Raw genomic sequence first — 15,171 nt, forward strand, 5'->3', positions numbered from 1 at the left:
AAACCCACTGATCCATCAGCTGAGTTTTCTTATTTTTTTATTTTTCTTTTTTAAATCATTTTAGCCCTGGCGGGGTCCATGGGGGAGCCCAAGACCAAGGCTAGGGGCACAGGGTGACCCTACCCAGGTCTCTTTTCCTTTTAAATCTTTTTTTGTGGGACTCAGCTGAAGCAGAGGCCCAAGATGGGAATCAGAAATCAGCACGGAGACAGTTGGAACCCCGGATTTTCAGCTTGCCTAGACAACTACATTTGTTAAACTCTGATTACTCCAACACTACTGAACGGATTTACACAAAATCACAAAAAGCACTCTTTCTGTACCAAGAGCTAGCTTTCTGCTAAATTTGGTGTATTTCCGTTCTGCGGTTCAGACTGTAGTCGTGTTAAACAATTTTAAAAATCCCAATGAGACAGAATTGGGAAAAAGTGTTTTGGGATCCCACCCCTTTTCTCCACCCCCGCTTGACACATCACCTTGAAACTTTCAACTAAGCAGCTGAACCAACTGAAGTATAAGTTTAGTAAATGTTGTGAAGAATGGTCAAACGGCACCAAAGTTAATGGCAAAACAAAAAATGCTCTATGGTAACAATTGTCTTAACTATAACTACCTACTGGCACCCCCGCACAACCCCTCTGCCCCCCACAAAAATATGTAGTAAAGGTCCACAATGTATTGCGTTGTAAAGGTCAATCGATTGTATTACATGGTTACAAAAGAGATGCACTGAAACGTCCTACAACCCTCTGTCAGAGTTAGTGCCTCCACAATTGGTATGAAGGCTATTCTGTAAGCTATATGAAGCATGGTTCTGAAAGAGCGGAAGCAGATTGCGGAACCATGAAAATGAGAAAGGATGTTAAACAATGAGTTCTTCTTCCTGTGCTCAAAAGATGCCAATCTCCTGAACAATACATAGTTTGCCTTAAATCTGTGCTTTTCCAAAATAGTTCTCTTCCCGGTGTCTGTTGTCTGACGCTTCCAATCCAAGATGGTGATAACATCTTATTCTGCAATATCATGTCGTGGTTGAACCATATATAAAGAGGCTTTGCCTTGAGATGGATATGTTGTAACATATTTCTTCCCTTATGTTTTTGCTGGATTCATCACCCACTTTCAAAGCCCCAAAATTGGTCTATTGTTATGCAGCGGGATTCCTTATTTTCTTAGATTGTGAAGACCTTATGACTGGCTCTTTCTTCACCAAGGTTCCGGGCAGTTTTGATGCCTTGCGTTTCAGTTTTTGTATCTTACATGATCTGTAATCCTGCACCACAAACATTGCCATTGATGTTTTTTGCCCTTGTGGGTCTTATTCTTTAGTGGGAACCTCTGAGGAAGATTGTTGACATTGTCCACTGCATATCAAGTGCAGGGTAGCACTGTGGCGAATGCGATGAATCGCCATTTCTTAGGACAGTTAAGAAGGAAACTTGAGACCTCTTTAGTGTCTAGTCTTTGACACATGCAGGGCCACTACAGGTCATAAAAATCCCACCATAATGCAGGGACGAGCATTATAACGGGTGCAAGCAAAGTTGCTGCCCATAATATATCAAAAATCACATTATCATAATTGTTCTATTACCACTATACTGTTCAATTGTGTTCATCGCCACATCTGGGGTAGTAAGCTCTATATAAATAAATTCAATTACAATCACCACTACAATGCAGGTACCATTACTGCACCATGGTACACCACAATATGCCGGGAATTACCACCATTGTGCAAGAGTGAGTACTCTGACACAACTGGGCATCATAGTGCAATGGATGCCCGCAATATGCCAAGCATTAACACCATACTGCCAGGGTCGCCATTATGGCATGGATGGTCACCCCATGGATGGTCACCCCATGGTTAGACCCAATAAGGCAAAATAGTCTTCTGCTAGAGCAGCATAATGCCAGAGATAGGCACAATCATACCATAGGTGTCCAATATGTGCTACAATTATGACCAGGCTAGCATGTTATGTGGGGAAGGTACAATGCCACTTATGCTCACTGGTGGCCAGGAAATACCACTGCATTTTAGCAGGGGTGGGGGTTATATGTAACTGCCCATAAATTGGAAATAGATACTACCATTATAAGACTAGCATTTGGGCAATCTGAATCATCCTTTGCTAACGCCTATGTTGACAGGAATAACCCCCATTGTGTGAGAGCAGCATTTTACCAAGGGTGGGCGATGGGAAGAAAATGAGATAATTACCTTTAACAGTGGTTCTCCAGTATTGGTACCTTTCATAGATTCACTTGCTTGTATCATTTCCCTGTCATCAAAGTGGGAACCCCAAGGTACCACAGAAAGCAATAGTCAACAATATACATAGCAGTTAATGTTAAAAAACATTCACTTTAAAAACGTATCCTCATCAATTAAAAAAGAACCTAAGTTTAGCCAATCAGGCAACAGCACCCTGTAGCAGGCTCACCACAGAGGTTTCTTTCCCTCAGATTTTCTAGCACAAGTGGAAAAAGAACCCAAATAATTAGGGGAGCCTCTGTGGGGGGGAGGGTGTGTTTGCATGTGAATCCATGAAAGATAGCAATACTACAGTTACAGACAACTTATTTTCTTCTCCAGTATTTGATCTTCATAGAAACACATGGTTGAACCCGAATAGTTAGCAATGAACACATTTATGATTAACAACATAATCAGAATATAGTGGATGTTGGGAAATACTGTTAGACATGGCTCAGCTTATTGAAATAGATGCTGCAACACTGCTTGTCCCACAGTCGCTTCACTCTTCATCACTCTAAAATCTAGGCAATAATGTTGTGAGAAGGTGTGCTTGTTGGTCCATGTCGCTGCTCGACATATTTGTTGAATAGGCACAACTGCAAAGAGATCTGTAGTAGTTGCGACAGCCCTAATAGAATGAGCTTGGACTTTACTTGTCAACGGTTATCCAGCTCCCCCATGTCAGAACTTGATAGCTGCTGTACTCCATCTAGCTATGGTTTGTTTGGAAACTGGAAAGCTTTTACAAAGGTTTCCATAAGCAACAAATAACTGATTTGTCTTCCAAAATTTGCGGGTTCTGTGTAAATAGAAGTTAATACATCTTTTAACGTCAAATGCGTGTAAAGAGCTTTATGCCGCAGTTTGAGGATTAGGAAAGAATGTTCAGAGTACTAAGGGTTCATTAAAATGGAAATTTCAAGGAACCTTTGGTATGAATTTAGGATTAGTCCTTAGCACCAAACGGTCTTGTCTGAATTGCAGGAATGGTGTGAATGCTTGAACATCACTGACCCTTCTTGCTAACGTGAGCACTAGTAAGAGCGCTGTTTTCCAAGTTAGGAATTTTAAGTTTGTTTTGTTGAAGGGCTCAAATGGGGCTTTCATTAGTTGCCCCAACACTATGTTAAGGTGCCAGGAAGGATGAGTAAGCTAAACTAGATTTTACTAAGTGGAGCAAATATAGGAGCAGTTGCTCTAGTGGTGATGAAATAGGATCAACATCAGATTCCTGACATCACAAACAGAAATGTTTCAATTTAAGCTTGCATGTTTGACTGGTAGTATGAGCTCTGACCTTTGAGAGAATCTCTCTACAATCCAATATGTGGGAATATTCCAGGTTGCAAGCTCACTGGATTCAGGAATTAGGCCGACAAGTGTAATGAATCTGGATGAAGTACCTTTCTGTGGTTCATCATTATTAACGTTAGTATGCGCTTCCACTGACTGTGGTCTGTTCCGAAAGTAACAGAAGTTCTGTGAACCAGAATTGTCTGGGCTATCTGGGAGCAATCAGTATTACTCTGTAGGGTTCCCGCTTTAGTTTCCTGAGGAACCACAGGATCAGGTGAAAAGCGGACACAAAGATCCCTGAATATCTGATGGAAAACGCGTTCCATCATGATCCCTCCAGTGGATGCCAGCTTGAACTGGGATGCGTTGAACTGGCATTTCTGTTTCTCCTTTGTCACAAACAGGTCTAAGTTTGGTTTGCCCCACCAATCGAAAATGTCTTCCAGAATTTGTTGGTTGATCTCCCATTAGTGACCGCTGGTATTCGTCCTGCTCAACATGTCTGCTAGGACATCGGTTGTTCCGGTTACGTGTTCTGCCTTGAGAGTTATTTGGTGTTGCTAAGTCCATTTAGAATTTTTCTGTGCATGTGATTGGGCTGAGGACCTTGCGCCTCTCGGTGTATGTAATGCTTGCTGTTGGGTAGCAAATTAGTAAGGATGACTTTGCTATTATGGGAAGGAAACGGAAAAGGGTCAATGCTATGGCACTGAGTTCCAACAAGTTTATGTACATTTCCTTCTGTAGGTGGCTCCACTTTCTGCTGATTGTTAAGCCCTAGAGATGAGCGCCTGTATCTGTGGTTATTACAAATTTGGGAATGTGTGTTAGAAATGTTACTCCTTTGGACAGGTTTAGGCTCTGTGTCCACCATTGCATAGACGTTATCAGGGATGGTGCAATCTGAATGAAGTCGAACAGCCCCTGGATTTAATTTCCAATGTTCCCAACGACTTGACCGTATCCATGTCAGTCTTCATGATTTGCAGAGCGTCGTCCACATGCTTGCCGAATAGCGCCTCACAGTCATACGGAATCCACTGGTAGGGATGTTGATTGGATAGTCATCCCATGCATTGGGAATTAAAGCAGTGTCTCTAATCTCCCCTTCTTTCCTGTCCTCATCTGTGGAAGGAACGTCATTCGCTGGTGGTTCAGCTAGTGTCCTAGCCAACGTGGGTAATGGAGTCACAGGTGCGGTTAAAATGAGTTGTGTGCACGTAACAGGGGTATGGCTCTGTGGCAACCTTATTGGTCTTGCTGGCTGCAGTGGAGAAACAGCTGTTGCAGGATTAGGAAACCTATAATAATCTTGGAGCATGTTTAGAAAATTATTGAACAAGGAAAGTGGCATGTGTACTGATTCTTCTAGCTGCTCTTGGTGACTTTAACTTGAATATTGATCTTCATATTGCTCTTGTTGTTCCCCGGAGGCATAATATTGCTCCCCATAATATTGGTCCTCCTCTTCATCATCCTTTTGACACTTTATATGTAGCTACAGAGGACTATTTGCTGCGCCAAAAGGACCTTCATCCTCAATCATCGTTATCAAGTAGATGTGGAGGTGGAAAAGGCAAAACATTACTTGGTGACGTGCCCAGGTAACAAGGTCTCTACAGGTGATTTTCCTCTTATGGAAATTATTGTTAATGGCATCAATGGTGTTTGACAACGATGTTATTGTTGGTACTGTCCCCAACAAGGTTTCCATTGGTGAAGTTGTCGTAGACAGCGTTCTCGTCAAAAGGGCTGTCATCAGCCGTGTTCTTGTTGCTGATATCTATGTCAATGTAGTCATTGTCTTAGTCGATGGTGCCGTAAACAAGAGGATTTTCACAGTTTTTATCGTTTGTGAGGCCAACAAAGATAATGAGATAATCATAGGTGATGCCGCAGATGTGAAGGTCAACCTTGTTATAGTAGTGGTGACTGTCAACGCTGTTGTGAATGAGAATGTCATCGAAAGTGTCGTAGTCAATGAGCATTCAAATGGTGATCTGGAAACAGTTTTTAGAGGCTTCATCATCCACAGTAGAGATCTGGATGATTTCTTCAAATATGCCTCCTTTAGTGAGGGAGTAGTAGGTTCAGATTGAATTTTTTCTGAGGAGATTTTTTCCTTTTTTGATGAATGTGGACGCTCCTCTGAGTTTTCTGAATGCCCTAATGACTCATGGTGAGTCCTCTTCATTACCTTTTTAAGTGACCTTGCAGGCACTCTCTCATGAGACCTATCCTTCTTACACGGTTTTTCAGTCTTCAAGGAATCATAACTGACCTCCTCAGAAAGAGGAATTTCCTTGGATTTTAACTTTTGAAGTCAAATCAGTAATCTTCCCTCCCTGTCCTTTAATATCTTTTGAGAAAAAGTGTGGCATATCTTACTGTCTTTAGCCTTGTGGTCAGGATGTAGGCAGAAGATGTACTCCTTGTGTGGATCCTCCGAGTGCAGCCTCTTCTTTCCACATGAACCTCATGGCCTGAACAATCCTTTCTCTGCTGTTTCTGACATGGTTGTGTAGTCAGGATATGTATGAGTAGATCCTAGTATTGTCCTGAAGTGAATTCTTTGTCAAATTACAATAAACTGCAGTAAACTGAGCAGAGCTCCGGGAGACTCCCATCAGAGGGCGTGCAGTAAAAACATCTGAGGCAAAGAAGCGTCTGTGGTGAGCATTCTAGAGGGTCCTGCCACCTGATTGGCTAAACTTTGCTACTTTTTGAATGATGAGGATAAATTATTAAACTGTTAAAGTGAATGTTTTCTAATATTAACTTCTATGTTGATCATTGACTATTGCTTTCTATGGTACTGTGGGACTCCCACTTCGACGACGGGGGAATGATTCAAGCATGTGAATCTATGAAAGATACCAATACTGAAAAATCATACAATGAATGGCCAAACATGGAACAGAATTACTATCACTATGGCAAGGCTAGGATTTTAGCAGAGTAGGTAATGGCCATCACCCGATGAACGCACACAAGTTGCCAAGAATTACCATTATTGTGTGAGAGCTAACAATTCACCCCTGTGAGTTGTGTACACAAAACACTCAGCGAGAATAATAACTAGTGAAGTTGTGATGTTGTCATAGGAAAGTGTGGAAGACTGTAGCCATCAACCACCTTTTGGTGGCATACTTCATCATAGCGCACTTCTTAAAGCCCAAAACAGCAAACTTGTGTGGGCTACAACCTTGATCAACAGGGGAGCTCTTATGCTGTTCAGCACTCGAGGGCCTTTGATGAATAGATGTGACAAGGGTCCAAAAAATGGTGGCGAAGTGGCTATGCTTATTGCCTCTCAAACAGAGATATGACACTTAAAAATATCTTACGGAGGAACAAAAATCTTTATTCACATCTCAATTTGGTATAGTTAAAATGAAGGGGAATAATTCAACCCTACATAATTAATCAAATACATTTTATTAATATTATCAAATCTGTATTATAGTTGACAGGGACTTCTCCACCATTAACTTACCTCACTACATCGACTCATCATATGGAAAGGGGCAAGATGAATGTGCAAGACAAGTAAAAGTGCCCTGAGTGTGGAAAATGAGAGGAAGACATTGAGTGGTTGCGGGCGCTGTTTAAAAAGAGGCCTAGAGGCCCTGTTAGTGTGTGAGAAGCTCCAGTGCTGTAGGAACCCCCCACCCCCGACCTCTCCCCCTTTGGTGGGGAGGATCATTTCTCATAGTTTTTTCTCCTCCTTTTCAGAAATGCTATTAGGAAGAAACACTTTCTTATTTTCTCACTTTCCTTCTTGACAATGTGCAAGGAGGACTTTTAGGAAAAGAACTACAATATATTGCCATAATAGTCTAATATATCATCTATTCAAATAGGCATTAAACAACAGACCGTAAGGAGAGAATGAAAATCTTTATCAAGTGAATTACCTGGATACCGCTTTTGATCTCAGGGTGCAATGCATGACTTCCAACTACATCAGAGCATTTATCCTGTTTCCGAGAGAAAACAGGTTATAGCCACTGACTATGCAGAAAGAGTTCTGTAGGGAGCTGGGTTTCAGTTACAGTAGCCCCCCACTTTTTCACCTTTTTTTATGCATCTTTGAAGTGCACTGGGTTCCTGCTAACCAGTTCCCCAGTGCTAGTGTTCACTCCCCTAAAACAAGACCCCTGGTCACTTGATTCCCAAGTGGCCAGTATTGTAGCACCTATGTATGCCCCTAGTGAGTGCCACCTCTGATACCCAGGGCATAGGTATTATAGGGGGTCCTGGTAGCGCATATTGTGCTTGTGGACCCAGTTCCAACCTTATACAGACTGCCACTGCAGGCTGCGTGACAAGATGCTCCAAAACGTGAAAACACAACCCAGCCTGTGTGCCATGTTCCCTAAACATGCCATGTAATATTTCTAAGTCACCCCTACAAGCCGGCCTTACACCGCTAAAGCAGGGCTAAAAAAATCATGAAAATGTTAATAGACCTACAGGTCGATTAACTTAAATAATCTACTTGACCTAACTGTAATGTACTTGACCCGTTAACGGGTCTCAAATTGTGTGATCCTAGGCAAATAGTTTACAGAGTCGCCTTTTTCTTAATTCTCATATATGATTGCACCTTCAAATGTGTGAGCTCAGCACACAGCAATATGTGAGCTGCAGTACAAAAAAAAACTATTTTGTTTGATTGAGTAGACTAAAGTTTGCTGCATGCATCACAAGAATCTAGCCCACATACCCATGAGGTCTAGCCCACATAACCTAGGACTTCTTTTAGTTTACTAACAACATTGCCATCAGGGCAGGAGTGTTTCTCAGTTTGATTAAACACTCCATTTTAATAAATATATTATAAACCATGATATGGTAACATATTGTCATCTACACAGAGTAACTTTCCAAGAAATGTCCAAAAGCCACTCCACTAACTTGCAGCTTTACTGATAAAACTATATAGTGTATTAACAATCTCTGAAAATTGGGTTTCCGAAAGCATATCCTTTGCATATCAACATGTAAAGTATTCTGGTTTGTTTTCATCCTATTCAAATATTTTTTTCATCACACAGAAATATAAAAAAGGGCTTTCGCAACTACTGAAATATATTTTGAAATGTTTGCACAGTTGACAGTCATTTAAATGTTGTGTGTTAGGAAAAACCTACACCCTATAGCCTTTTATTTTACATTCAACCTCACACAGTTCACCTTCCAAAGTATGAACTATGCTGTCAGAAGGAACATTAATTGTGAGAAAAACTGACTTTTGACCTCTCTCTGTGAACAAATGCGACATAAGAACAAGATTAAAAGGCATCTTTTTTTGCCCCTCCACTTTTCAACTGCTCACCAGAAGGGACAAGTAAGTATTAAAAATAACTGGACCTTATCAAATAAGACTTGCCAATTGGAGTGGTTGAGTGGATATTTTTGCCCCTGTAAGGCAGGGTGCATTATATTACATGTGGGGAAATATCTGCACCAGCAGATATATCCATTATGTCTTTGTCGATTCTTAGACATAGTAAGTGAACAGGGAAGCCATTTTGAGTACATGTGCTGGACACTGGTCAGTACGTGTCACCCAGCTACATGATGGCTTCGATCAAACTAGGGATGATTGGTATCAAACATCTCTTATTATTAAGCCCTCACTGATTCCAGTGATGGATTTATTATTACATGCCCCCAGACAGCAGCTTAGAGGTGCCCTCTGAAAACCGACAAACTGCTGGTGTGTTTACTGACTAGTTCTAGCAAGCCTGACATCAATAGATGGATTTCTGACTCCCCCAAGGGTGAGAGCCTTTACTCTCAAGAGGTCAGAAACCAAGCCTGCTCTGGCAGGGTTGTCAACACCCCTCCCTACAGGATGTCCTGCAAATTGGCAATCCAAGGAAGGAGGTCACAAAGGACCCCACTGCCTATGGTATGCAGATCTGGCTTCCCTCAGAAGGGAGATGCCAAATACCCTGCCCCAGGACCCATTTGGCACCTGGACAAGCGGGAAAATTAGCCATGCAGGAGGTGTGTTGCACTGCCAGGTGGGACATACCTCTAGGGTGACTAGCCTGACGTGACCACAACCTTAGGGTTCTCTAGACGACATAGTGACCCCACGGGTAAGTACTCACTCCTTCTAAACGCCCCCTAAATTGAGTATTTATGGGACTCCCTGATACAAGGAAAGGTCTTCCCTGGATACAAAAGATGGAGTAGACAAGGAAGACTGCTGACCCGAGAACCGAGGTGCACGACAAACTGGGTGCCAACCCTACCAGCCTGCCTCCTGCAACCGACCCTTGTGCAGCAACTGACCTGTCCTGCCACTGCAGCCTCCAAGAAACTAGGAGGGCTGCCAGTGCTTCGCAAATTGCCAAGAAGAACTCCCTTGTAGCAGAGGCTGCTTCCCTGCCTCTGCCAACAACCCAAGAAAGAACTGTGAGGACTAAAGACTGCCAAAACCCGATGCCAGACAGCACCACTACACCTGAGTCTCCTAGCCCAAACTGAAGTGGGCCATCTGTGACAGGGTGGTTCCCAGGATGACAGACAAAACCCACCTTGAGTTTCCCCACTGTGGACTTCCCAACGGCATCCGCAGTCTCTTTCTGCAGCCCCCCACCACAACCACCTCTGGTGACAGAGATCAGATGGTCCACTGCACCTCTGCACCCAGATGCCCCGCAATGAGGAGAAGAGGACCACTGGTGTCCCTACGTCCCTGGGACTCGTGAGACCTGAGCCCACTTGTTAGTTTGGTCGGACTGGACCCCCAGTCTATGCCTGCAGCCTCTTTCTGCAGGACCCCTCTACCGCATCCGCCAGCGGTGACAGAAACCAGACAGTCCAAGACACCTCGGCACCCGGACGCCACAGACCGAAGACAACAGGAGAAGCATCGCAACCCGCTTGAACCCCACTTGGTGGTTTGCCCCGAATGGACTCTCAGTCCACCCCTGCAACATCTTTGTGACCAGACAGATGCCCACTGACTTACAAGGGGGATCCAGCTCTGAATTGCACCACTGCACTCTGCCGCCCCAGTGCTGCCCAAGGTTACTTGTTGGTGTCACCTAGGACCTTGTCCTGTACTCACCTTAAGTCCAGAAGATTGGTCATGTAAGTTGATGTGAAGTACCTGTTTGCCGTGTATGTTTTGTCTCCAACAGATTACCATTTCAGCTAAAAAAAATGCGCATGTCAACTTTTGTGAACTCTTCAAATCTATATCTCAAAATGAACTCACCTGATTCTTTTGATCGCGGTATTTGATTTAAATATAAGTATGTGTAATTTTTATAAATTAGTGTCAGATTTCTCTATTGAGTGTGTGTCTCACTTACTGCCTATGTGTGTGCATTGCATGTTTAGCACTACTCTCTGATATGCATGACTGCTTGCCCACAATACCACAAAAGAGAGCATTTAGTGGGTAATTTGTGCCTCTGTAGTTCCTGTGGGGTTTGCCTTGACTCTGGACAGTGCACCTCCTTTTTGGCCCACTATATAAAGAGCCTGCTTCCTACAGGTTCTGGATGGTGAGTTTTGCTTCAGGCTACTCGGTTTGCACAGTCCTGCTGTACCTCAATCTGCAAACTTGGGTCTTTGAGTCAATTCTAGCTCTATAAAGAGATTTCTGAGAACAGGGCACAGAGACACAAACATAAACTCATATGCAAGACAGACGGTTTCAGTTTTTGATCTCTGTGCATAAATGTGACATTTTACTTACAGGTGGGTTAATCTCATATAGTTCCTTGTTTTTAGCAATTGTATCATTGATTTTTTTCTGCATATGAGAAATGTGCTGTTCATAAGAGCCATCATTTGGAGTCTTGCCAGCTATTTGGATACCACCAGGAGCCGGTAATGCAGTCAAATATACAGCTGTAGCAGACTAAAACAGAAATAAACAAATAAATTCCAATAACAATTAAGTGAAAAGTATTCAAAACATTATTAAAGGGAAGTACCAATGTCATAACTGTAAACAACCCTGAAGATTTTAGGGTTCTAATCTTATGCCTGCCTGATGACCTTGGTAACCCTCTTTCAGGTTGATAATCGAAATACGGATTCCTCATCTTTTGAATCATTCTAGGTGCCAGAGTAGATTTAGAAGCTTTGATGATGCAACATGCTGGGGCACAGGCACTTTCACAGACTCCACACTGCCTCTAGATGTGACAACACAGAGCCACACACCACCCCTGCGTACGGATTTCAGCTTATCAGTGTATTTTCCATGTCCTCAGCTGTGGAGCAATTAACAACTGAAAGGCAATTATGTCTCACGACATTAAAAAAAAGAAAGGGGAAACATAAGTAAGTCCTTTCAAAACACACATCACAACTGGTGATCTGAGAAAACTGTACTGATTAGGAAAACACAGAAATGTCCACAGAGCTAAAAGGCAGCCCTTGACAGCGCCTAAAACAAAACCTTCCCTTGCGAAAGACAGAACAAACATGGCTACATCAGTAAACTTCCCCTGAAGAGGGGAAATCTGCTGGTCCTCATACCAGGCCACAAATGGCCAGGACAGACACACTTAGTGGAAGGGCAGCGAGCCGTCAAGATCAAATCCACAACTTCCAGCCACAAATTAAACCTACTCATCTGGTTCCGTTCAATCTCCAAGCATGGAGGGATAAATTGTGAAAGCTTGAGTGCAGTTAAGTAGAGGTTATATGCTCAGGTCCAACAAGTCACAGTACCACACTCTCCGGGCCTATTCGGGGACTATCAGCATGAATGAAATATGATTTGCATTAAGCGACAGCAGCCTCAACAGAGGTGCCCTGGAGCTCCAGTAAGGAATATAGTCATTCTGAGCAATTAACAATAAATAGGAAGGCTTTTAGCATTTTTCTGAAGGCATTTTTCTTGGTGTAATAGGGAGCCTGTTCCAAGCTTTGCTGCTAAGAGTAAGAAGGAGTGTCCACCTTTTCTAGATCTGCGTACTCTAGGGATTTGCAATAATTAAAGATTTGCAGAGCACAGCGATCCTGTACGCTGACAACGCGTGAGCCTGTCTCTAAGATACAGGAGGCCCTTTTGACAAACATTCACATAGGTTGTGACTAAGGACTTAAAGTGAACAATACACTGTTCCACTAACAGTCAGTATAGACTTTTCAAAAAAAGATTAAACGGATTGTCGGTGAAGGATATTCAAAATCAGCCTAGCTGCATCTTACGAATCAAGTATACTGTCAGACCCAACTACAGAGCACTGAAACAATAATTTTCCCGGTGTGGTCTGGGACCAGATGTAGCATTTTCTTTAGGGATCCCAATGCCGCTGGCCACCAGTATCTCAAATATTTATCAGAGTTCATCTTTAATCAGCTCTTTTTCTTTCAGTCTACTACAGCTATGAGACATCATTTAAATGTCTCTAGAATCCCTCCACTAATCTGCTGGAAGAAAAGCATTAACTTATCACCTGTATATGAGCCCAAATTGAGACCACCACAACTCCACAATCTTCGCAAGCAATGCCATATACATATTTAACAGTGGAGGGCTCAAAGCAGAGCCCTGAGAGACATCATGCCTCCTTGGTTTAGAGATCAAGACTAAGAGATTGAGATTGACAGACTGTTCGGTCTGATAGAAAAGAATGATGACACTATTGTGTTGGGCCTTAAACCCCTATATTCCCTAACCGCTCCAATAGAATGAAAACGGACATGGTGTCAAACATACTTATGAGTTCAGTAGGACCCCAACCGCAGAATGTCCCCGATCAAGATCCATTTTGGTGAATTCAGCCACTTCCAGAAGGGCAAATTCTGTGCTGTAACCAGGGCGAAAGCCAGACTGAGTCCTCTAGAGTAGGTTGCTAACTTTCGTAAACTGTGATAACTGTAAGCTTATCAGCTTCTCTGTCATTTTAGAGATGCTGGGAAAAGAAAAATGGACCACAAATTGGTTAAATGGTGAATTGGTAATAGTCAACCCCGACCATGAAGTGGAAGTAACACCTGTGGACTGCAGGTTCAGCATATGAAAGTATGTATCCTTCAAGTCTACAGACACCATTAAGTCTCAAGGATCCACATGTGAAAGAATCTGGGCCAGCGTCAGCATTTTGAACCTGCCCTTCTGCAGAAAGGCATTCAGGGGCCTGACGTCTAAGACAGGCCTTTTTGTCTCCATCCTTTTAGGCGTCAGAGTAGGAGTCACCACTGGAGCCTACAAGTAAGTAGTCGAGGCATGGCCTGGTGCTGGCAGAGGGCCAGGCAAGATCTGACAGTGCCACGGAAGGATCCACCAGCGGGATGCCACCATTAGCCCCCAATGCATACATGGGGCCCGAAAGCACACCAGAAGGAATGTAACCACTCTAAACAATGCAGGATGACCTGTTACAGGTTTCAATTTGCGCTGCATTGACATCTGCCAGGAAAACTTGGGGCACATAAGCTCCAGAACCGGGATCAGGTAAAAGTCTCAAGATGCGCATGGAGTCTGGGCTTTGACATACCTGCTTCGTGATCTCTCCCTAGAGCAGGAGCGCCAGGAAGGGTTCAAACCCCACTTATGCTTTCGCAGCAACTTCTCTCTTGATTTCGTTTTAGACTAACCTAAAGAAAGTAAGTAACACCAGGACAGGGGACCGCAAGAGACCGCCCTGTACTTGAGATGGGACTACACTTCCTTCTTTTTATATTCTATGACGCAGTTTTTAATTTTACACTCCCTGATGGGCCTATTGATGCAGCAGGCAGCATCTGTCTTATGAATATAAATCATGCCTGGGGCAAAGGCACCAAAGACAGGCATTAAGTGGTCTGTAACAACATCTGTCTGCAGCAGTTGAGGCATGGATTGAAGTCTGTAGTCTTTGGGGAAATATTTCCTTAGCACACGTTTTTCTGAATTTGGAAATAGGTATAAACTGACTCAAGTTCCAGAGCTTCAGATCTACATCAGAGGATGCGTAGATACACAGATATCAGCGTACAACGGAGGCCATTATGTGACTCTGTGTCCTCACATACAGAGGTGCTGAAGTCGACACAGAGTTCGATGGTGCCAGCTGCCGGTATGCAAGAACAGTTGTAAAGTGTCCAGATCTTTTCTTGCATATGGAAGGATTCAAAAGGTGAAGAATCTGCGGTTAGAAGCATTTGCCAGAAATACAATACGATGATGATAGTGAATCTTTAACACAATTGTTGTTTTACAGACTGTTACAATAGGAACTGATAATTAACAGAATTGTGTAAGGAAGGGGCAAGTACAAGGGCAGATACTTATTAGGCAGATTATTATGGGAAAATAGAAAATAAAAAATATTACGCTTGCGTGGTTTAGACTGTCAATCACCTTTTAGAACTTGTGGGATGCAATAAAATTCACATCAATAATTTAATAAGGTGATTATCTGATTAACCTTTAAAGGAACAAGATCGACGGGCATTATTCAAAACTTCTGTCGCTGCCTTTCAATAAAACAAATGCAACTGGTCAATCAAAGCATAAACAGAAGTTCGATTTTTTTCATCACAGATGACAAATCATTCAAAAAGGTGGATTCCATTCTGCATCTTCTAGTTAGTCACTCGTTTTTTTTAGCTAAACTAAGTAGCCAATTTAAATACAT

At 42.8% G+C, this 15,171-nt stretch overlaps 1 protein-coding gene across 19 annotated transcripts in view; it reads right to left on the reverse strand.

The window, feature by feature from the left end:
• C2CD5 (C2 calcium dependent domain containing 5) overlaps positions 1-15,171 on the reverse strand; it is a 669,580-nt gene that overhangs the window by 377,254 nt on the left and 277,155 nt on the right. For all 19 annotated transcript variants that reach the window (XM_069228566.1, XM_069228562.1, XM_069228551.1 and 16 more), the window contains one exon: positions 11,289-11,453. In XM_069228566.1, the coding sequence (XP_069084667.1) occupies positions 11,289-11,453 (165 nt within the window). The remainder of the gene's footprint in view (positions 1-11,288; positions 11,454-15,171) is intronic.

This window comes from Pleurodeles waltl, chromosome 4_1 (assembly GCF_031143425.1).
Source record: "Pleurodeles waltl isolate 20211129_DDA chromosome 4_1, aPleWal1.hap1.20221129, whole genome shotgun sequence".
NCBI lineage: Eukaryota > Metazoa > Chordata > Amphibia > Caudata > Salamandridae > Pleurodeles > Pleurodeles waltl.